This window comes from Stegodyphus dumicola, chromosome 11, assembly GCF_044657685.1.
Source record: "Stegodyphus dumicola isolate Sdum_Otavi_A_Nest chromosome 11, ASM4465768v1".
Taxonomy (NCBI): domain Eukaryota; kingdom Metazoa; phylum Arthropoda; class Arachnida; order Araneae; family Eresidae; genus Stegodyphus; species Stegodyphus dumicola.
In genome coordinates, this window is record NC_140778.1 from 123,284,719 (window position 1) to 123,310,980 (window position 26,262).

Consider the following 26,262-nt stretch of genomic DNA (forward strand, 5'->3'; position numbering starts at 1 on the left):
TACTGCACTAAAGAAAGGTTGTGCAAGTGCTAATATAATTGGGAAGTTAGAACAAAATATTATTAAGAACTCATTTTGAATGAAAGTTTAGTTTTAAGGATGAACCCTTTGTAATCAGTTGTCCTCTTTGAGAGATATCCTAAGTCTAGCATGCCATTTATATGTTCTCCTTCATTCAGCATTTAGTGATTGCACAGGATAAACTTATGCCAATGGAACTTTATGAAAGATGTATAATTTTTATTGAAATGGTTTATTTACTGATATATATATAAAAATAAACAGCCAGTGTTACATCAGCAGAGAACTTGTTGAAGCAAGAGATGTGAAAAATATGTAGTGGTCTCTCTGTTTCTCAAACCCTAAACCTCTCAAATGCGTGTTGAGTATGCTCCCAGCTGCACCACAAAGGCATGCAGAAAGGAGGAAAAAAATACCTTATATACTTCCCCTTTTAAAGGGCAATTGGGTATTCCAAATCCTGGTGGTGACAAATTATCTCCACCACTTTCTAGTTTGGGCGCTGCTTGTAGGATGATTAAGGTTTTTTATGCTGGACACGTAAATGTCCTGGCTTTGGCTTGAACCCTGGACCTTTCGAATGCACATCAAGTATGCATCCAATTACACCATGAAGGCATGTGGAAAAGAGAGATAATAAACCTTATAATGTCAAGTCAATTTAAAATGTGGTATAAACTCCATTCTAAGGAAGGGGATAAGTGGCATTTATATATATAAAATGGATTTGCTTATATACATTGTAGGATATTATGAAGGGTGACAATTTTTTTTTGCGGCTAAGTCGGGATATAGACCCCCATCAACCCCCCAGTCTTTTTCAGTAAATAAATGAGAATAAAACATACAGATGTAGTAAAAAATTGTTTTAAGTATAAATAATTCATACAAATGATTAGTTGTATTTTGAAATCGAACGAGCTCTTTTAACCACTTAACAATTTCTTTTTTCCATCATATTATGACAAAAAATAAGAATATTTTTAATAAAAATTTTTATGAAGAAATTCTTTATATAAACCCAAACTAGCAGTCATAACTATTACAAGTGTTGAATTTATTGATTTATGCTAATTTTTATTTTCATCATAAAAAGCACATTTTTCCTTAAAGTTGGCTTTTTTCGAACAAGTAAGCAAACTAGAAAGAACACTTTACAAAAATAGATGTCAGAATTTAAAATCTTTTATTTAACAATAAAAGATATTACATATCTGTTTGATTCCAAAGAAGAATTATTAATATCAAGTTCGCAAATGTTCTGAATTTGCATTAGATTATCTATACTTTCCGTTTCTTCATCACTAGAGAAGTCAGACAACAAACTGTCATTACTTCCAGAATCATTTAGTGAAATTTCAGATTCACTATCTGAGTCAATATCAGAGTTATCTTCAGTTTTAAGCTGCTCATTATTATTCATTTCTTCTTTTATTTTAGCTCCAAATTTAAAAGAAATAGTATTCGCAGTAGCCGGAACACCGAGCTACTATTTCATGCCTTTCCTTACATAAAAGAATTCCCTAAAATCTAACTGTGAAACCAGTTGTTTTGCAATTCTAACTTTACTGAATTACTAGTGCCATCTGTTAGAAACATTACACACTAAACAAACAAAAAATTCGGGCAAAAAAGTGTAGACTAGAAAAAAATGTTGCCCGGGCACTGCTCAGGAAAATCAAAATAGTAATTTCCAAGTACCTGAACGGCTTTCATATAACACATTGCCTTTATGGTATGAATGTTCAGCTGCAATTTTTCTTCTGTCCACAAATAATTTATTTATACAGTACAAAGTCCAAAATCCAGAACTTTGAATTTGAACCACCAGCAGAAAAAAAAAAAAAAAAAAAAAAAAAGCTTCTAATATTAATAATAATAAATAAATAAAATAATTAAAAATATCTCTTCTTGCAAAGTCTAAAAACAGAGATTATGGTAAAGAAAGGCTACAGATAGCCACAAATATGATTTTTTTGCTGACTGACTGAGATTCGTGTGTATCACTTTTAACACCTGTTAGCTATGAGTGGACTCGCACTGTGGTCAGTAATAGAGTATTGATTAACATTATATTCATGTATATATTTCACTTTTATATATCAAAACATTATATTCATGTTGGGCAGGATCACACTTTCAGCCCTTGAATGGTTATGGGAGGAACAGGACCAGTGCTATTCATTTTGATGCCTAGGGCATTCTATTGCATCTTCTAAATTCTAAAAATTCAGTCATCTCTAATTTTTGCTGCTTACTGTTCCTCTAAATTCTAAAAACTTTTGTTGATCTAAATTTTGACATGAAGGGCTTAGAATTTTCTATCTAACATAAACAATAAGTGAAGCTGCAATGCTGTCATGGCTACATGTTATCTTACTAGCTTTTTAACTGATGATCTAAAATCCAGAAATTTCCAAACTCTTAAGTACCCATGATTTTCAGACCTTGGACTGTAATAGACCTGCATTGCTACCAGGTAAACAAAGCACAAATTCTATAGCTTTTGTGAGATGCATATAAGGAATATGATTTTCACTGAAATAGTTAAAAATTTGAATCCAATACTTAACAGTTGGTGTTTCATCATCATTCCATTGCTGATGTTTTTCAAAGTTCTACATGTTTTCAAATATGATATTTCATTGAATAATTCATTTTCCAGTGCCATATATTCATTTCCTGGTAAATATTTTTTTAATAAAAACTATCACTTTCATTTTCAGGTAAATATTTTTTTATAAAAACTATTACTTCTTTTACTTTAGTCCAATCTATTTGACATTGTCAACTAATCCATTTAAAATGCATAATTTCCTCAAAGACATTGCCACTATAATTCTACATAAACAATAGTCATATAAAAATTTATTATTTGATTAATGAGCAATTTTTTTAATATTTCCATTTTGAAGTATATTATGTAGAATATATTATTTAATTATATAATAATAATATATTGTTTAATATTTAAACTTGATGGTAAAAATGTAGAATCAATACTTTCTTCAAATTTAAAAGTAAGATCAATAATTTCTTCCAAAATTTTGACATTTGTTCTTTTTTCTCTGTCCCGAGCCCCGATGACGAGTGAAGGCAAGTCTGGAGACTCCCCAGACAGCAGTGTGATACCAACCTGACTGTCTTCCGGCAGACAGGCTGACAACCAGGAGTGATGGTCTGGGGAGCCATTTCATTTCATAGTAGGACCCCTATGGTTGCGTCATTTTTTTTGTCTAAGAGACTCAATGACTAAATGTGTGCAACTATGTGACAGGAAAATATTGCTTCCATCAGTGCAAGCTGTCTTTCCTCCTTATCCAATTTCTTTTTACAAAAATGTTAACTTGACGCTATGAAAAGTTACTGTTGCTCATCTTATGTTTTGGGGACTCAGCATGTTGTTAACTTTCGTGTACTGTTGAAACCATCGTTTTGCACTGAATGCAGTGAATATTAGAATCAATTTATATTGTTTGATTATTTTTTGCTTTATATAAGGAAATTCGTTTACCATATTGTCATTAAACTTTGAAATTCTTTTCTTGTGTGGCATTTGAAAAATTGTAAAAAAAATTAAATTAAAAAAATTTGAGTAATTGTACTAAAAATAAGCTATTTTACTTTAATATTAGAAATTATGGTTTGCTTTTTTAACCTTTAAAAATACTTTCTGGTATCACTTGATTTAGTTGATGAGATATATCTATTTGGAGGTCGTAATTGTTGGAGAATCAATCTGTTGATATCAGGAGACTGTGGGCGGTGCAGTCGGCTATTGTAGTAGTTGGAAGATCGAGTTATTGATATCTGTAGGATGCAGTTGATTGTTGTTATTGGGTGCCATGGAAAGTAAATGTCAGTGAATCCAAGTATGCAATCCGAAAGCTCATAAGAGAATGAAGAATTATTAACCTTCCCATTATCTCTTAAGATGCCAGTTCCCGACCATGCCACCACAACACTGCCACTGTAGATCTGAGATTACGTAATAAAAGATGTGCTAATTCAGCTTGGCATATGAGCAACGCCACCAATATAAAGCTCCAAAAATAATACTATCAGTACTTGAAGTGCTATAGAAACTAAAGTTATTTTGATGAATCTTTAAATGCATTGTCAGTTCCGGGATGCTTTCTGTGACATGTATCTGTGGAAGATGCAGAGTTGGAATTTGAGACAAACGGTCACCCTAGTATTATATAATTTGAAAAAACAGTGAGGTGAACCCAAGACTGTAGAGAATGTTCAGAGTGCAGAGCATTAACATATTTTATTAACAAGATTTATTTTGTATTGTATTTTAAATAAAAAAAAATTCCTGCATTTCAAAGGAAAAGGGGTCAGTTCCTTCTCACTTAAAAATATGAGTCACATCTTGTTGAGAATTAAAATTATGTTCTGTTACAGTCTGCGATCTAGTTTCATGGACCATAATGCCACAATGAAAAATTTTCAACTAGATTTTAATTTACATTGAGTGTGCTTAAATTGTTTGAAAGCTTTGAACATCATCCAAAGATCAACTTAAAAATTTTTTACTAAATTTCCCTTCTTGAAACCTGTATTACAATCTCATAAAGTTGAACATTCCTACAAAATAAATACCTTTATACACTCTACCAAAAAAATGGACAATTTTATATCTCCCATTCTACTGGGCTGACTGACGAAATTCAAATTGCGTTTTCCATGTCTCGAAAGCATGATTTAAGCTATATATTAGATTTATATATAGCTTTATTCTAATATAGGTATTTTGACACATAAGGAGACATTTTCTGAAATAACAGGCCAATTTTTTTCATATTTCAATTCTATGACTCGATTTATGCCTAAATATTACATTTTGTAAAATTTACTGCGAAATTTACAGAGAAATTCGAAAATTTAACTTGCCACATATTTTTCAGTTTGAGCCAAGAATAATTTACTTGTCGAACTTCTTAATATATGGCAACCAATTTTACTTTCCCTTCCATTATGCAGGAGTGGGGGGAAAAAAGACCTCGTTCCTACCTTTTTACATTGTAAATGAGCGGAAAAAAAGACACATCATTCCAACTTTCATGTAATTTTAACAAAGTGTGTAAACCACATTTTCGTTAATATCATTTTTTACAAATGTGTCAAATTTCAAAATGTGCGAATATATAAATTTACGTATATCTTCGTAAATTTTGAATAAAAAGCTCTAATTTTTTCCGGATATGCTTAGGAATACATCCACTTTAAGATGATGGTAAAAATTTTATAGGTTATAATTCAAAAATTTTTTTAAAAATATTTATAAAAATTATTTAAAAATAAATCATAAATAGTTTAATTTTATTTGGAATGAACCTAAATTTTGAAATGTGTAGGAAGGAATCAAATAAGTTTCATAAAAAAGATATTAATAAATACATATCAAATTGAATTAACATTGAGGAGCTAACATTTTTAGAGCTAATTTTTTTAAAACTACTTGTGTGATTTTTACAAAACTTGGGAGTACGACATAATTTGGGTCATGGAATTGAAATATAGAAAAAAATTGGCATATTATTTCAGAAAAAGTCAGAGTTTGTGTCAAAATACCTATATCAGAACAACACTAGATATAAATCTAATACATATCCTAAGTCGCATTTTCGATACATGAAAAATGTAATTTGAATTTCATCAATCGACCCAGTAGAATAGAAGATATAGAACTCTCCTCTTTTTTGGGGGGGGGGGTGCAGTGTACAGTCTACTGGAAAACATCTTAAGAGAATTCAGTTAGGTCTTCATGTTTAAAAATTTATGTTATCTGCTGCATGCTTTATTTATTTATCTTGCATCTTTTCAGATTTTTTTAATGTTTAAATATCTTCATATTTTAATAATTTCTTAGTGTTCCAAAACTAGTAAAACTGTTTTTTTAATTATAAACTGATTATTTACACATACATTTATAAATTCAATTTATTTTTTAGGTTCCAGTTTTTTGGAAGCTTTTAACAAAAGGAAAAGGGAAAGATTGTTCTTTCCTATGGTGCTCTAAAGAATGCTCTGATGAATTTATGTATGTATTTTTTTTTTTTTTTTTTTGGTTTTGTTTTTTTGTTTGAATGTAGTTGCAGTGTATTTTTCCTTGATATCTGATGTATGAATTTTTAGTTAAATTCTGCTATTGGAAAATTTTTAATTAGAAATTTACAAAATGAAATAAGTTAAAATTTCATAAATATTATTACATTTAGAATACATTTTAAATTTGCAAATAGAATTTCCCGAAAATATGCATTACTAGACTTCTTTCATTTTTAATGAATTATTTGTGTAATTACTTGCACTTTTCTATTAGTTCCTTTCCAAATTAGCAAAAGTATACATATGAAAAGTTAGTTTATTAATGGCTTGTAAATTCAGATAAAATCATCAAAATGATTCTAAATTTAATTATATGGATTTATAAGTTTAAATTATATGGAATAATAAATTTTGCTTCCTATCACAGCAAAACAAAATTTTGTTACAGTCAAAAGTCTTTAATCTGGAATTATCTATAATCCGGACATCATAGCTACAAACTTTCTGCGCATGTACATAATACGTTTACACATGCGCGTTTGTGGATCGCGTTTACGCATCGCCAATGTTGGAGAACAAAGCTTTTACAGCTAAAGCTAATCTTTGAATCACAACGTAAATATCTGCATCCAGTAGTTTGTGTGTCAACAAAATGGAACGGTAACATTATGTGTAGGCTAAAAGACTATGCCCAGTTTATTGATGATGTGACTTAATGATGTGATTATATTTTCCAGTGAGTGAAGCATGACTGACGTTATGAACTATGAACTATAAGACCTTTTGACTGTTTAGTTTGAACATTTTTTGGGGAAGCTAAAATGCTAATTTTTTTTTCTAACGTTATGTAATATGTTTAAAGATTTAGCCAGGGTTTGCTAAACTATTATGTTTAATTTTAAATGATTGATTTGTATTGTCTCGTTTATAAGATAACTGCTTATATGATTATGATTATGTGAAGGATTTAAGTTTGAAAAGTTAATTGAATGTTACATCTTTTAAATGAATAGGATTACTGAATTTATGTTGAAATAATTTTAATTTAAATGGTAAGAATTGGTTAATTAAGTTCGAAAATTTCATGAATGTTATTTTATTTGGTTTCAAGAAATGTTTATATGTGTGGATTTGACAGGTCATTGAAAGACACAATCTTTTAGAGGGGAGGTGTCATGACTTGATGACCACGCAAGCACAGTTTAGCCCAATGGCCTGCAACCCCCTCTCTCATGTGATTTACTAGAGAAGAGTAGTTAGTTAGTAGTTGGTAGCGAAATAACGGAGGTAACATGCTATATGCCAGCATGGATGAAAATATGCTGTTCTACTTTTGTGTTAATCATTTGTTCTTATTATTTTGTTCATGTGTGAATAAAGTCTTTGTGCCGTTAAATGTTTGGCTTTATGCAATGCCCACATTACGATACGTCTACGATAGAAATTAAATATATATCCAGAACCTACACACACAAGAAGCAGGATATGACAATCTGCATTACATTTTCAGAAGGATTTTTATGTGATTCTACTTTTAAAACTCTTTCCTTATAAATTTTAATCTGTTATGTGATGTTAAATTTGGTATGTATCCAAACTTTTGATCATAATGTATTAATCTTGCCTATATATCAATATGGATTAAAATGTATCTAACTGCATTACATTTTTAGAAGTATTTTATGTGATTCTACTTGCAAAACTCCTTCCCTATATTTTTATCTGCTTTTATATGAGGTTTTTCTCAAGTATTGGAGAAAAAAGTTTTGAGTTGGTAAGAAAAGTTAATAAACAAAATAACCAACTTGAAAATTTGTAGATGTGTGCGTATGTAAGATAAAACAAAATGTAAGTATAAATTATGTAATTTAAATTAGCAATAGTTCCTTAATGCTTAATTTTAACTTGGATGTATACCAAATTAAAATTAAGCATTAAGTGACTATTTTTAATTTATTTGTGGTTGTGGCTGGACAATGACACAATTTATGTTTATTTATTCTTCTCATTCACACATCATTTTTTGTGAGTGTGTTATGCTCCTCACAATTCTGTAAATTCTACATTGTTTTAGACAAACGGAAACGCAGAGCCACAAACTATATGTGGCTAGGCAGCAGGTGAAGCAGAAAAAAAGGGTTGTCCAAACGGTAACAGTGGTATTTATAGACTTAGATCCTTGGTTTAAATTTTGTGTTTAGATGAGAGTCATTCACAATGCTTGAAAATTACATAAGCAAGCATGAAGCAGAAAGCCATTGTCCAGAAAAATTATCATAAACAATTTAAACTACAAGGATAAGATAGACAGATTAAAATGAAGCTATTGCTAATTTAAGTTATAATTTTTAGTTACCCTTTCTTTTAAAATCATACATATATATGAATCGTTGATTTAAAAAGAGGCTGTGGGACAAAAGTCAAATTTGTACAGGAATAAAAAAAAAACTATCCTACGAGGAAGTCAGAAATCAGTAACAAAAAATTCTGAGATAGATATACCTAGGATTTATTTAATCTCAGATTATTTAAATAATTTAGGTGTTCATAAGTACTATCACAAAATTTCAAAAATTAACACATATCCATTTTTTACAACTTGCGATATTTTTTCTTGAAAAATTTAATGAAGCAAATGTCATTTAAAAAAATATAGCTTAAGATAGCTAGACATTAATAGATAAACATTATTAAAATTCGGTCTATCTGTTGTAAAAATAAAAGTAATAGCAGTAAAAATTAAATTTTATTTTTAAATACAAAAAATTGAAAAAAAAAGACGAAAGTATTCCCTGTAATAATAAAACCTTAATCATCTCCATTGCCATTATCCTTGTCACTTTCTATTCCTGTTGTTGGCCACTGCTTCTTGAACTTCTTGTTTTGATCATTGCATCCTCGTATTGCATTAAATCTTTCCTTTTTGCTTGACTTCCCAGCATATTTTCAGGCATGTAGATCCAATCAATTTTTCTGATGATGGGTTTATTGCTCTGAAATATCAATCACATGGGAAAAATAAGTGATACTTGATAGGAAAAGAGTTTTCAATTTTATCAAACATTTTTATTTTGATGAGTGCCATGCATGTGGGTCTTGACATGCTGAGCCATCAGAAAAAATTAACAGTACCATATATGAAAAACAGATTTTAAAAACTGTATACGTCATACATATTTCAGTAGTTCAAACATCATTGCAAAAATCCCAACAAAAACTAAACTATTGTTACAACTAAAAACATTAGATTTCTCCTGAATATAAACCATGCACATTATGGTAATTCTATAAAAGTTTGCCTCCACCACGATTTCCATAAAATTAACTGAAATCTGTTAAACTCATCTTAATTGGTTATTTCTGCAAAGAAATTTACTCGTATTTCAATTATAAGCCTTTCATAAACAAAAAATGAACATATGCAAACTGATTCAAAATAACTGTGCTAACAATGAGGAAGATGTGGAAATGTAGAAGTTAATGGGCAAGGTACACCTGAGGTCCGATGTATATTATTTTTAAAAAGTACAAAACTGAAGCTCTTTATAATAGAAATAACTCCGTTAAAATGACAACAAATGCATATTTAAGTTTTACTTTATACTGATTATCTTTTGAATAAATGCTTTCAATTAAAAGTTGCATCGATATACAGGGTTTATAGAAAATAGACCTTGATTTATGCTTGCCACCTATGCTGGCTGTATAGAATCCATGAAAGAACAACTCTCAAACTGTTCTAATTAAAAATGCATAAATTAGTGATATTCCCCCCCCCCTAAAAAAAGAACATTTTCCTAGAAAGTTTAAATACATAACTTAGTGATTTTTTATCTGAAAAAAAGTATATATATGTACTTCTAGAACAGCTGAATGCAAAATTTATGTATTTGAGATTTGACCATTCTAGGGAATATTAGTTTTATGGAAATAATGAAGGAAGCATTCTTTTTTTAAAATTATGTTGCCTGTCCAGCCCTCCCGGCCATTGGCTTTGGTGCTCAAATAATAGATTTCCTCCTTCAGAGGATATGAAATAACAGCTTAAACATAAGTCTGTTGTCCTCATGGCGTGTAAAGATAGAGAGTATTACCTACATTATACTCATTCCTGCACATAAAGATTCTTACCAACATGGTTTACCTACCTCACTTCGGTCATCTCTACTCTCTTTATTATATTTATCTTGTAAAGGTCGTGATTATTTCGCTGTTTTTAGTCTCATGGATTTTCATTTGATTCATAAGATTTGGATTCCATTATAAATTATTGGAAACTGTAATAAACAGGAGCTTCACAGATTAGTTAAAGATACTTGTTACATGAACAAACAGCCAGTAAGAATACAGATCACAGACCAATGAATAAGACATTGAGAGGAGGAGGCTCTGACAAATCAAAGACTACAATATAAAAGTGGGTCATCAAAGTATTCACATGTCCTCTTTTAACAAAAACAAATTCTGACTTGCCATTTCACCCTTTAGGCATTGTGCTGAGAGTCTTAATTTTTACACAGCTTTAGGAAGTGTGGTATATTGATTTTTCCTCCCCACACTGATCTCATTTAAAGAAAAAAAAAAAAAAAAAAGTTCCATAATCTCTTTTTACTTGTAACAATTCATATATATTTAAGACTCATCTGGATAATGGCTCCTGGAATATTTGCCTGTACTTCTTTTGTGCCTTTAGCCAATCATATCCACGTGGCTTGAATTTTCATATGTTTTCTTGAAGTCCTGTTGCAGATCCTTTACTAGACCAAGATCAGCATAATTTAAGACTTAGTTCTGAGCTAGGACTGTCTTTTGACAAAGCTTATTTAATAATAAAGGCTATTCAGATGCTGTTGCAAAATTATATCCAGTATTTATTGATACATTTTTTTATGGTGGGCATTAACCTTTTTTGGCTTTGGCAGTATGCAGTGCATTTAGGAGAGATCCGAAAAGATGGAAATCTGAAACTCTGAAAGTGCCAAGTTACGAGAGCACAGAGAACTTCCCAGCCGAGCCTTTGAATGGCTACCTTGGTCATATTGGCTATGTGAGGGTGCGTGTTGTTGTGTTGCAGAAGAATGCTATGTCGCTGATAGGTAATTTTTGCTGGATAGCATTGTTAGATTGTTGAATTTGTTGGACGTAAAGTTCCACATTTACTGTTTGGCTCTGATCAAGCAATTCAAAATGGATCATGCCTTCCCAGCCTCACTATATGCACAGCATTGTCTTCTGCAATTGAAAATCTTGTTTTGCTTGCGCTAACACTAAAGTGATCACACGTCCCGATTTTTGTGAGACAGTCCCACTTTTTGGAAGACTGTCCCGCGTTCCGCCGATTTTTAAGAATGTCCCGCTTTTTAGAAAACATCTGCATTTCTTATTTTAAATGTACTGTAAAAATATATTACCTATTATTTATTAATTATAGCAAATATAAAGAAATAAAAAAACACATAAAATACATGCAGAGTAAATTAAATTAGGCAGTGTAACGAGTTAAACTTACTCTGTGGTGTTCGATCATTGTCATTACGTCTCGTCAACGAATATGTATTGTTAATGGAGGAACAGCTAGCATTAGCTGAAGGGCTATTTGCTTTCCACACCATAAACCACAATCAAAGTTTCAGATCAATTGATTGTACGTCGCAAATGATCAAAACATTGTACGACAAAAAATTTGCATGTGCAAGGACAAAAACCGAAGCAATTATTTGTGATGTTTTTTCATCATATTCATTTTCACGATCGCTGCAAGAATTACACAAATGCACATTTGTAAGACTTTTTGATCCAGAAACAAGAATTAAAATTAGAATATTAAATTTTGTTTCATTGCTGGGTGAAACTTTTTTTTTTTTTTTTCCCCTAATGGCAGATTGTGAACAGCTACAGTTTTGTAACAGTCCATTAATTTATACTAAGGCCAGATGTGGTGGTCTCTTTATTATGGAGACACCTAATAGGTGAGCTACCACTGCCTCCTATGAAAGGACGGAGAGTTACAACCATGCCTTGTCCGGGATTTGAACCCAGGCCCTTCGGTATTGCAGTCAGGCTCCCCTTACCACTATACCGTCGAGGCGGCTGCCGAGTGAAACTGGACAAATAATTAAAATTCCATAAGTACTATTTTAAAAAAGATCACTGCCTATTGTGAGACAATGATTTTATGTTGACACTAATGCAAATTTTGGTGGAAAAGCTAGAAGAGGCATCAATAATGTTTTTATGAAACTTAACGAATATTTGAACCAAAAAATTATTCGAGTAGGTTGTGCATCGCACATTCTACACAATACTATTTAAACAGCATCTTACTTCCAGTGGATGTTGAAAATCTTACTGCAAAAATTTATTCCTATTTTTATATATATACTGTGCGTGTCGAAAGTTTGAAAGATTTTTGTGAAAGTGCAGAAATCGAATATAAAAAAATTATTGGTTACAGCAAAACATGATGGCTAGCTCTTTTACCAGCTGTAGAAAATATTTTAAAAATATATGAACCATTAAAATCATACTTTTTATCACAAGATAAATGTCCAAGAATACTGCAGCTGTTTTTTGAAAATGACACATCACAAATTTGTCTTCAGTTCATCCACAACCAAGTTATATTATTTCACAGTACTGTGAAAATTATTTAAGGGTACAAAATTTCATTTATGGAAGTGTCAAATGAAATCAATAATTTAAAAACAAAATTGTGAGAAAGAATTGATAACAATTACATTCCTTTAGTTATTCGAAAGGACATCACTAGGTTGGAAGAACAAGGTGCCATATTAAATGACTTGATTTTCTGAAAGAAGTCAGAAATTTTATAATAACTGCTTGGAATATGTTGAAGAACGGATAGTTCAATTCGAGGATATTAAAAACTGTCATTGGGTGACATTAAAAAAGGAGATTTTATGGGAATATGTGGGAAAATCTTTTTAATATATTAGCAACCATTTTCCAAATAATAATATTTGTGAAAATGATCTTTCTGATGAGGTATCATTGGTAAAAAGATACATTACTGATGAAAATATTAAATGTTGGTTTTCTGCAAATGTGGAAACAGGCAAAAAGTGGACGAAGTTATTCCTTCCTTTTAAACAGAATACATATGAAAATATTTTTTAAATTGTAGAACACCTGCTTTCCCATCCAGGAACAAATGCAGCAACAGAACATGTTTTTTCTAATATCAATAAAATATGAACAACTGAAAAAAATGCAGTTGAACATTAAAACTTTATAATCTGTAGTAAGCCTAAAATATAATTTGATGAATTCATGTGAGAAATTCATGACATTTTAATAAATGATTCGAATCTATTGCAAAGTATTCATTCAGAAAAAAAATATAATCATGAAAGAAAATCATAATTTTTTTAAATAAAATATTAAATTAATTAAAAAACATAATATTCAAATTATTGTTTTTTACAAATATTTTTATAGTTGCCAATAGTTAATAATAAATATATTTTTGTACATTTATAGACAAGTATATGAATGTATATAGTAAAATATATTTTTTAAAATTATTGGTCTGCTTTCATAACTAAATTATAATTTTCATTTCATTCCATTTGTCCCGCTTAGTCTCAATGAAAATGTGGTCACTTTAGGTAACACCCATTTGTCAGGGTTAAACCTTTCTTTATGTTGCTTCATATTGATGAACAGAAACCATTTTTCAGTGGCAGTAACAATTTGGTAGAGGAATCTATGCCCATGAGTTGACTGATGACAGGCTAGCAAATGGGCAGAGATCATGGCTGATTGATGTTTGTTATTGTTCTGCCGATTCTCTTGTTGTTTGGTATGGATATTCGTGAATAAGCTGATTCAGTCACTCCTCATTGAACTGAACTGAGTGTTCAGTGTGATGCGTGTTTTTGAAGTCGAAATTGCCATCTTTAAATTCCTTAAACCTTTGAATTGGAGCCATCCTAAGAGGTATCGCTTCTTCAGCATACATTTTACAAATCTCTCAAGCAGCTTCTGTGGGTTTGACACCTCAATTAAATGCAAAAAGAAGAAGGTGTCAAAAATGCACTTTTTTGTCGATTGACACTCCATTTTAGTGACTTGAAAAGAACAGAAAGTATAAAAGTGTATTAGCATAAAAAAAAAAACTAAACACACTGTTTTGTAGGTTGCATGATTCTCTATCAAATAACATAAAATGCATTTTATTTTTCAAGCAAAATTTTCACTTAAATAACAGGACTCATGGACCAACATAATATGTAGAGGAGTAAGCAGTAATGTGGTGCAGTTCTTCATAATTTATCTTCTTATTTATGATAGTTCATAATGGAGGCAAAGAATAACAATATTTTTATTGTTATCTTCTGTCATTGGAGGGTCTTGCAAACTCTGATGTATCATTGCTTCCTTATATATTTATATATATATTGTTGCCATACTTTCTGCATCTATATATTCTTTTGATATGCAGAGGTTGGGCAAAAATATGGAAACACCTTGTAAAATGCATGTTTGAACTGAAATGTTTATTCTTGCGAAAGCTGTAGGTGGCACTGATGTGTTTTCTCACTAATGCCACCTGTATAACATCTTTAATATGTTGCAAGTGTCATTAATTATCGAAACAGTGTTCTGTGCAGTTGTGAATGCATAATGTTAGAGTTAAATGAATTTGAACGTGGGCAAATTTTTAGGGCTTATATGGTGGGTGCTTCCATAACCAAGCTGAAGTGTTTGATAAGAGGAGGAAGTTGCACTAAAGTCATAAAACTGGATTGTAAAGCAATAGAAAACTGTCATTTGGTCGAATGAGTGTTGCTCCACACTGTTTCTGGCTTCTGAGTGAATTTACATCTGGCAAACACCATCCCGAGCATATGATAGAGACTGTTTGCTGCTGGGAGTGAGACATGGCAAGGGTTTGGTCATGGTTTGGGCAACCATATCATGGTATTCCATGTGACCCATCATTACTGTGCAGGGTCAAATTACTGCGAAGGATTATGCGACCATTCTGATATAAATTTTGTTCCTCAATGGTGATACCGTATTCCAAGATGACAGAGCTCCTGTTCATTCAGCTCATATCATCCAGGACTCATTTTTCTGAGCATAAGTATGAACTTTCACATTTACCATGGCCACCACAGTCACTAGATATCAATATTATTGAGCCTTTGTGGGCTATTTTGGAAAGAAATCTGCATGAGCGCTATCCACCACCTTCTTTATTAACTGAACTTGCCGATGTTTTACAGGAAGAATGGTACAATATTCCCTTGCTTAGCACACAAGACCTCTGTTTATCCATCCTTTGAGAAGACTTCAAGCTGTTTTTGGATGTCAATGGTTTTCCTACACGATATTAATTACAGCAATATGTTTTTATTTTGGTGTTTCCACATTTTTGTTCAACCCTTGTATCTACCTTAATAAAACCCTGAAGTGGGTTTTATTTGATCACATTTTCCATATTTTAGAATTAAATGTATAATTTGTTATAAAAGCATGAAGAAAACAAAACTAAATTATTATTATAGCTTTGGAAAGATAATTAGCAATCTGATTTCAGTTGAGCAGTTTTCATATTAGAGAAAAATTTGATTTTCATTGTATTTTATGAATCTATATGTAATCTAAGACCTATATTATATTTTATTTACTGTGCAGTTTTTAAGATGTATACATTAATTTACTATAATTATAAATTAATTTATTTCAGTTAAGTAATGCACAAATTAGAATAAATTTCATAATAGAGTAATTTTAATATTACAACATCAAGCAGAAAGGTTACTTTATATTTAGAAAAAACAGACAAAAGTTTCCATCTAGTATACTAGAAAGTTATCTGTCAATTTTAACTTGTATTTTTCTCTTTAATATTGATAGAGTTTCATTTTTAATGCTTAGAATATGCCTTAGTGTACAGATATAAAGTATAACTTCTAATATTGTTTTTAAAGAATCATTTCATTTCAGTTCTAGCAATGAAACACTGTTGAATCAGAAACTACTGCAGTTAAATGATATTGATAACTCAACTGATGACATAAAACTTCCAAAACCTGTTTATTGTTCATACAGGTCAGTAAAAACTGTTTATTTATTTTTTTCCTATTTTTCTCACTATTGCTGTAATAAATGTACCTCTGTATTTCTTAATTCAGCATTTACAGTTTAAACTGACAAAGGGAAAAAAATGGCTTGAATCTTAATAAGTTATGAGTTTTAAAATGCAAATAAAGTGTTAACAGTCCATAATGGAAATGAAAATAGCAGTTCAAATGCACCAAATATTTGCATTTACGTACTTGTTAGCAGGCTTCTGTAACTAAATGCAAAGAATGGTCTTTGCAGAACTTTATATATATTCTTAGATTATAGCAGCCGTTTGTTTAATTAACAACTAACAAGAGTTTTATCTATACCAATGTATTCCTCTTCTTCCAATTTTGCAATGACACATTTATTTCTCCTGTGGCAATATTATGGAAAGATTTATCTTTAGGAAAGTGCATTAGGTACTTTTTCCATTTTGCAGGTGCAAGCGATAAAGTCACCAAAAATGGTACAACAGATGCCAAATGGATTGCTGATGCCCTTTTACGCCTCATTTCAAAACAAGTTGCAGCCATTTCTTATCAGATTGATTGTTTCTTTCAATACTGGCATACAATTACACAGAATTTTTACCAGATAGTTCAGTTTTATGCCCTAAGGCCATTCGTGGTAATTAAGTCAATTAGGATCAATCACACAGCTCACCCGAAGGTGAAAATATAGAAAAGGCAAAGTCAAAGGTTAAATTCATCAGTTCTAATGAGAATGTACTACCGAAGTAAAGCACTGCAATTTTACATAATTTCTGAGTAAGCTATTCGTACGAATTGAAATAATTCTTGCATTCCAAATTAAGATTTAACTTGAAATTAATGTAGATAATTACAGAGAGAATTAGATTTTTGTAGCGTAGTTTGCGTGAGTTGAGATCACTTGGGGATCATGTGATATGAAATGGCAAATCAGGATATTTTACCATAAAAGCATAATAATTTCTTAAATTAATGTCTTTTTACAAATTCGTTGTCTTTATTTATTGTCTTTTTATAAAATTTTAAATGATATTAAAATGTTTATACCTTCAAAATAAAAATTTCTTAGAACTAACATTTGTTAAGTGTATACTGTATGTTGTCGCCAATAAAGTCTGCTTGGCGAGATTTGTATTGGCAAAACGTAAAAGTACCGTGCATTAAATCTATTTTTAAATAAAATAGTCTTTGTAGTAAACATAAAAATGCACAACAAAATTTATTAAACTCATTAGCTTCTTTGTATGCATTAGACTGCCAATAAATCAGGTAATAACAGGAACAACATCTACAGTAAACCCAAATCTGGGTTAATGTGACAATAGTTAAAAAAACAAGAAGGGAAAATAATTCATATTATAATCAACAGAAAAATACTTTCAGAATAGATCAACATACTTCAAATAGAAGTTTTTGGGTACTATTCGGTTTCGAGGGCCGTAAAAAAATAGCAGTGGAAATGTACGCGCAAAAGCGCCAAATCTAGCAAACGCGCCCATTTAACCTCGTGCCAAATCTAGCGTATGCGCTGATTTCAGACTGCGTAAGTTTATATAGTTCTATATTTCTTAAGACGCCGTTGAAGTACTAGTTTAATTTTTAAATACTTTTTTGATTTTAAATCCTTTTTTGATATCCTATGGATTAACCAATTTTGGAAATGCCCATGACAAAAACTCGGCGATAAAATTTTGGGTAAGTGCAGAATCGCCCACTGCTTGATGCGTTTTTAAGAATTGCACATATTTGGTATCCATGTGCACATCGACCTATTTTCGCTTAAAAAAATCCTAGAATTGCACAAAAATGGCACTGAGCACACCCTTGACTTTATCTATGTACACATTGATATGTTTTCACTTAAAAAGTAAAAGAAAATTGACAAAAATCCAATTGTTTTTACCCTTGTAAAAAGCGGCGAACAAATAAGTGGGCGATTCTGCACTTTACCGAGAATATTTTCAAGGCATCATTCGTTATAGAAAATTATGTTTGAACAACCAACGAGATGAAATTATGCTTTAGCGATAAGTCGGTAGCAAAATAGAGATGCTGGCATCCATTCAGTTATGTTTAGCAATTTTATATAAATTATAATAATGATCTGAAGTAGTTATTTACTCTTTTGCTTCCATTCAGTCATGTTTAGCCTTTTTCATATAACTTATAATAATAAAAAAGTATTATATGAAATTAACCTTTCATCTAAATTAAAACATCAATCTTAGATAGTTATTTACTATTATACTTCCTTCTTGCCACAATTATTTTTGGCAGCATTGGCATCAACAATAGTTTGGCGATTTTTTACGGCCCTCGAAACCGAATAGTACCAGTTTTTGTTTATATTAATTAATCTTGCATTTTCTTAGGTGTCATTGGGAAAGAGAAAATTAATGGCTATGTGATTAATTTATTTTTACAATTTTGTAATTTATTTTTAATGGATGATTTAATAATTTCTATATATTCCATATATTCTCAGTCATGCACAATTAATAATGTATTATTGCAGATAAATGCAATTCTTCAATACCATGACACCATATGCTATTATTGCTGTTATCTTGAACATATTCTTCTCCATTTTGTATTTCCTGTAGAAGCAAACTATCGCCAAACTATCGCCACTCCATCGATTATTGTCTTTATTCTGATAGTTCATGATAGAAATTTTTTTATCACCCCACAATAAACAAACCTTAATTTTTTTCCTAAGACAAGACCTAGTTAATCCTCAACCAGCTTAATTGGGAGTCATCTGTTATAAATTTTATATTAAGATAAGTAATTTTAGTAGAATTGTGATTAAAATTGTATTTTTTTGTGTCGTGTAGCACAAGATAAATTTTTCAGAGGAAGCCATGCCAGAAAAGTAAGAATACAAGGGCGTTTGCATTTATTCAATTTCAATACAAATTACTTAGTACGAGGCGTATTCGAAAACTAAGTACCGTTTTGACAAAAAAAAAAAAAAAATAGTAAAACAATTTTTTCGAATCCAATTTTATTTTTACATGAAAATACATGTCTTAAACTATTTTTCAATATAGTTTCTGCCAATGATCAAACACTTGTCATAGCGGGTGACCAGTTTTTGTATACCATCATCAAAGAAACTTCCCGCCAGTTTCGATAACCACGACTCCACAGCATTTTTCGTGTCATCATCAGATCCAAAGTGCTTGCCACAAAGCTCGCGCTTCATGTGCAGGAACAAGTGATAGTCGGACGGCGCCAAGTCCGGGCAGTACGGTGGGTGATCGAACTGCTCCCAATGAAACTGTCGAATTAACGATTGACTGACACCAGCACTATGGGGCCGAGCATTGTCATGGAGCAACACAATTCCTTTACTGAGCATTCCTCATCATTTGTTTTGAATGGCACGCCTTAGTTTTGTTAAAGTCTCACAATATCGTGCCGCATTAATGGTTTCACCTCTGGGAAGAAATTCAGTAAGCAAAATGCCTTTCCTATCCCAGAAGACAGTGCACATGATTTTTTGTGATGACATTATCACTTTGAACTTTTGTTTTTTTGGAGAATGAGTGTGTCTCCACTCCATCGATTATTGTTTCGATTCTGGTGTGAAATGACACACCCAAGTTTCATCACCTATCACAGTTTGGTTTAAAAAGTTTTCTCCCTCATCACTGTACTGTGTGAGAAATGTCAGGGCACTACCAAGTCTTTGTTTTGTGAACATCAGTGAGCATTTTTGGAACCCATCGGGAACACAGTTTGCGATAATTCAAGCGGTCAGACACAATTTCGAACAAACCAGTACATGAAATTTGTGTAAATGCCTCTGAAAGAGTTGTAATTGTGAAGCATCTGTTCTCATGAATTGCTTCATCAACTTTCCTTACCAAATCATCGGTGACAACAGAAGGCCAACCACTCCGAGCCTCGGCGTGGACATTTGTTCAACCTGCATTAAACATTCTTACCCACTTTCTCACCATTCCATCACTTATCGTGTATTCACTGTAAACTTCTGTCACTTAATGATAAATTTCGGCTGGTTTAACATTCCTTGCGTTCAAAAATTTAATCACGACACGAATCTCACAGTCAGCGAGAGAACTAATTGTCTTAAACATTTTGAATGTGCACAGCAAACTGAAAACACAACATATAGCAACCAAAATGGCGACAATTGAAAGTCAGTGAATAAGAAAGACTAGTGCGCATGCGTGGGACGCCTACCACAGCGCTGCGACGGTGCTAGAATGAAACAGTACTTAGTTTCCGAATACGCTACGTAAATGGTTATCTCAGTAATTTGTATTGAAATTGAATAAATGTTACTGATCACTATGTTAGCTGTAACCATAATTCCACTTTTGTATTGCTTTCCAATAATTTCAAGAAGCAGAAAGTACTAGAAATATCTCGCAGCCAGTTGAACTCTATTTAAGGCCAAAGACAAAGCATCTGTTTTCAGTTGTTTAGTTAGCTGTTGTTGTTATTGCTGCAAGTTCAGCATGAATTGGATTAGCTTTCTCATTAGATACACTTTGCATTATGTTGTGTTTAACGTTCTTAGTAGTTTGAAGTGCAACTACTGATTATACTGTGTGATATTGTGAACACCTATACGAATATTTCTGTTGATGGAAATAAATTTAACCTATTATCAGATTTGTGCATTCATTCTATTATGAAGACATATGTACGCAAAAATATTCTTCTCCATTTTGTATTTCTGGTACAAATTTTGCTTTATTCTGATAGTTTGAGATAGCAATTTTTCTGTCACCCTATAATAAACAAACTTACTTTTTTTTTAAGATAAGACCTAGTTAATCTTCAGCTTAACTGGAAAAAAAATGCAGTTTGTTTTTATATAATATTGTTATTATTTATCATAAAATTTAAACCAAATATAATATTCCTGTAGGTGTGTGTATTATTTCCTAAAAACAAAACAAATCAGTCATTTTCCTCTTCAGAAGTTTAGTTGATATGTATGTATTATTCTATTGACTATGAAAGTTGGCTACCATTGAACTATCAAAGTTGTCAGAGATCTTGATGAAGTTGTGCCTATTGTTTCTGCAAATTTCTGTAGTAACTGATGCTTGTGTGTTTAATAAACAATCCATATTCTATCTGCTTCATTGTTGTGCTTCGTAAAAAGGCTTTCATCAGTTTCTGCTATTTTACATAACAGTTTTATTAGGCTCTGCGTTTTTGTTGTTTAGAATGCTATGAGTACAAACATCTGGCATGTATTTTTCTGATTCATTACTGATTTGTTGACCATATTCAGCTGCCCTCATAGTTATCTTAATACATACTTTTCTGGATGAGAGGGTCTTTGAAAATAATTCATTGTTTGTTGTTTTGTATTAAGTAGATATCTTTTTTTTTTTTTTTTTTTTTTTTTTTTTTTTTTATGTTCTGGTTAGAGTAGACTAAAGGGTACCCCTTGAATTATCGTGAAGTTGTTGTTTCATTTATGGTAACCTGAGTAGTTGAATGTTCCGTAAATATGCTTTTACCTAGAATTGGGTGCTCATTTGATTTTTTAAGTTAAAACATATCAATGTGTACATGGAAAAATTCAAGGGAGTGTGCAATGGCAAGTTTGTGCAAATTTCTGTTTTTTTTTTTTTTTTTTTTTTTTTTTTTTTAAGTGAAAATAAGCCGATTTGTACATGGATACAAGTCAAAGAATTGCACAAACTCGGTATCCATGTATCGCCAGTCTTTGCAAAGGGGTACCTGTAAATATACTTTTACCTTTTTTCTTTCTATAAAAGGCAAGAAAAAATAAAGCAGTAATAGTTAACTTCATATCCTTGTTCATAAAAACAAAAGGTGGCTTATTGAGAATCGATTGATGTTAAATGCAAAGAAATAGCAGATATTATGAGTGTGATGTGACCTCACATTATCCATTCCTCGTGCTAAATCATGCTGCTTGGCAACAATTTCACAGTTGACAGGGTACGATAATGCTGTTAAATTAGATAAATAGTTTAAATATTTGGGAGGAGTTAAATAGTGTTTAAAAATTAAATAAAAACTTCTTTGCCATTTTAATTAAAACTTAGCATTTGGGATTGAACTATGTTTAAGCTGAAAACATCATATTATGTCATTGTTTTCTATGTTTATAACATTATTCTGTTTCATCAGTGTTGTTAAGTAGAAAAATAAAAATGATTTCTTATATTTGTATTCTTGCAGCAAGAGTGTTATTTTATATGTTTAATTTATATGTATATTTCTTATATTTTTAATTTTTATATATATATATATATATTTTTTTTTTAAAGTACATTATTTATTTGTTTTTCTTCTTATTGAACAGTGAAGTTGAAAAGATTTTGTATCAGCCTTTCAGTCTGGTAGTTCTGCAAGATTTTGAAGCCTTGACACCTCATACGTTAGCTTTAGTAGCAGAAAATGTTAAAGGAGGAGGAGTACTTATTTTCTTGCTGCATAATGTTAAGAACATGGAAGATGTATCATCTTCAAAAATGGTATTTATGCAGTACATATTGTAACAAAATGTTCTGAAACTCAATATGTAACTAACCAAAGTCACGTGTATTCTAAATTAACTTGTATTTGTATAATATCACTTGAATTTATAGGTCATTAAATACAATGCACCCCTCCCCAATAACTATACGACCATAAGAATTGTTTTAAACAGTTAAAAAAAAGAGAGACCAAAATATACTATAAAAGATGTATACAATAAATGTGACAGCAAATCTATCTGTCATGCTGTTATTAAGATTAGCTCGGTCTGTTGACAATTGTCTACGTTTCCTTTTAATATAGGCTGGTTTCACAAGATATGCAATGAACTGCTGGAAAAGTCTGCTGCTACACAAGATATATTTTCAAAATTTTACTGAATTAAAAAAAAAAAAAAAACAGCATATTGTATCTTATTAACAATAAAAATGTACCAAATATTCTTTTTTTGGTTTTTAAAGTTTTTCTATTGGAATTAAGGTTTAAAAATAGAGAGCACTGCCATTATTTTTGAGCTGGTCTCTCTCTCTCTCTCTTCTCTTTTTTTTTTTTTTTTTTTTTTTTTTTCAAATTTTGGAAAAGATTTAAATTTTGAGCATTATATTCCTTTTTTTTTCTTTCAATCCTCAGTATAAAGTGACATTTAAGAAATCTCCATGATGGAATTCATTTGTAAACATATGATTCTCAAAGCAGAAACTATACTTCCAATTTGAGTTAAACTCAGCAATGTAGCAATCCCTAAGCTGCATTTATGTCATTGCCATCTTAGAGAACTTAGAGAAAAACAAACAGTAAATGTGTTAAGTGTTATATATATGTATATATATATATATATATATGTGTGTGTGAAAACTAAAAGGGGGCTTTCGGATTATCTACACCTTAAGTCCTTTTTGGCATATTTTATACATGTGAGCATGTCATATGAACAATCAACTCATGCATGCATGTACCATAACACATTTGAGGGCCCATTAATTGACAAGTTTTATGTTTAGCAGTCAAATGTAAATATTGGCTTTATGCATTTTTGTTCCTACTCAAAAATCTTTGTTTAGCATAAAAGGCTTGTTTTTATTATTATGTATGAATGCAACACTGCATGTGGTGCATAAAAATAATCAAATGGGCTATCTTCATATATTCACAAAGCCGCCAGTATGCCTTGAGGGGTTTTCATGGGTGTATGAATGACCAGAAAGCACCAATAATATGGTATCAATATCATATATTGGTATGAATTTTGTGTATATATAAATAATTTTAGTGAAATTGTAGTACATTTTGTATAAAGTAACATAAAATACTTGAAAGAGATGAAAATCTTCAGGAAAAATAAGAATGCAGAGCAAGTCTATTGAACATTGACTAAGTGGCTATCTTGCCAAATTGGTGAGGTATCGTCAAGCAGCAGTGGTTTTAGTGACTAATTTTCATTTCGAGATTTGGTGAGAAATTACCAGAAGTCACCATTGGCGAGCATTTGGTCATTTGGCGAGCAAAAGTATCTGGACATAGGGATCAATTACAGTAGCAATTAAAGTTATACAGGGGCTGGACATTTTGGTCCGGTTCCTATACAACTATAATTGGTACTATAACTGAATAATTGTAATTGATCCCTATGTGTTACTGTATCTGTCCCCTGTGTATAACTTTGACCAGATATGCCATCTAGTAATTTTGAGAAATGGAAGGTACTGGAGATTTCTCGTCAGCTGGAGCGAAACTATATAAGAGACATCATCAGTTTCTCAGTTGTTAGTTCAGAGCTGAACTAGAAGTATATTAAAATATCAGTGAGAGCTTTACCTTGTAGATGTGCTGTGCATTACAACATTCTTAGTAGTTTACATACTGATTGTGCACCGTGATACAGAAGTGCTGTACAAGTATTTTTTGGATAGTTCCAGAACTGTAAAGAGTTTCTTTTCGTAAAATAAATTTTATCAAGCTGTCATCAGTCCTGTGTGCATTCAATCCATTACGATTCCATATGCATGCAGCAGTATTAATATTTTGAGTACTTTTTGTAAGTATAAAGTATGTAATAAAATATGAATATGTTTATGATGTAATTTTTATATGTAATAAATAATTTTTATGTTTATTCTTTGTTAATTTAGTTTCAGGATATTAATATGCATCAAGAAAATTTGAAGTTTAATAAGCGTTTTATATCTTCTCTGTGTTCCTTATCACATTGTTTGATTCTTGATGATAACTTGAATATTTTGAGTCCTGCTTCTAAAAGTATAGAAGTACCTGTGGATACTGTAAGTTTTATATTGCTTATTTAATATTCAATTGTTGGTTATTATTTCAGAAAAGAATTTTATTTATTTTGTTAGTTATATTTCCATAAATGTGAATTATCAAATTATGGAGGTGTTCTTTTTTAGTGTTCCTTATGATTAGTATGAAAAATATTTTATTGTATTATTTTTCTTTGATTAATAATGATCATTTGAGTTTTATTAATTACTGCATGCAAATTATTCGTAGTCAAATTTAAATTTAATTTGAACTTAAACCATTCACAGTTGTGAGGTCTTTATTAGATTTGATAGATTCACTGAAAAATTATTTTCTATTTCTTTTTTGTGAGTTTTAATACAATTAAAATGTGTTATTCTCTGTGAAGCTTAGATTGCCGTGAGTTGAAATAAGTATCATTGAACACAGGTGTAATTTATTATTTATTTTTCTTAAGCAGATATATACTAGTTTATAATTCATTTCTGACTCATTATTAAAAAAAGTAATTGAGTAATTAATATGTGAAAAATGTTTGCAATCATAGTTTAAGAATTTTGTTAATTAGCTATGCCAAAACAAAAACTATCCACCTAAAAAAAAAATTAATTTATTAAGGATTTTCTAAGAAAAGTTGATTTGTATTTATATTACTGGTAGAAAAATATGAAAAGTCCATGCATTTAACTCACTCAAATGCCAGGAACTAAGTTCAAGAAATTATTAATGTTTTGGGAACTACTCTGATATGCGCTCTCAAGTCACCAAATTTCTCACAAAACATTTTTGGCGAGAAACTCCATGCTGCCATATTACTATTTAAATTTTTTGTCTACATTTCGAACTTTAAACCTAAAATGTCTCCAAAAGCGCAGTTTTCGAACATGCAAAAACCACGTTTTGAACACACAATTTAAGCTAAAAATCCAAAACAAAAAAAAAATTTAGGTAGCAAAAACGTAAAGTTTCTGACCAAAAATATTTGACAAGAATCCATGTACACAGTGATATATTTTAACGTAAAAAAACATCTATGAATTGCAAAATATAGGCAGCGAAGGAATCTGCGAACTACGCACACCTTACTTTAATAAATTAACATAGCAACAATAAATTTCAAAGAATACCATGGTACACAGCATCCTGTTTAAACTTTAAAAAAAATCTATGAATTGCACAATTTAGGTAACGAACGAATCTACGAACTACTTTCACCTCGCTTTAATAAATTAGCATAACAACAATAAATTTCAAAGAATACCATGTACACAGCATTCTGTTTCAACTTTAAAAAACATCTACGAATTGCACAATCTAGACACTATGCACTAATTAA

General features: G+C 30.9%; 1 protein-coding gene across 2 annotated transcripts in view; it reads left to right on the plus strand.

The window, feature by feature from the left end:
• LOC118193126 (RNA cytidine acetyltransferase-like) overlaps positions 1-26,262 on the plus strand; it is a 73,184-nt gene that overhangs the window by 2,205 nt on the left and 44,717 nt on the right. For both annotated transcript variants that reach the window (XM_035364168.2, XM_085827192.1), the window contains exons 2-5: positions 5,982-6,070; positions 16,054-16,158; positions 22,492-22,663; positions 24,797-24,946. In XM_035364168.2, the coding sequence (XP_035220059.1) occupies positions 5,982-6,070; positions 16,054-16,158; positions 22,492-22,663; positions 24,797-24,946 (516 nt within the window). The remainder of the gene's footprint in view (positions 1-5,981; positions 6,071-16,053; positions 16,159-22,491; positions 22,664-24,796; positions 24,947-26,262) is intronic.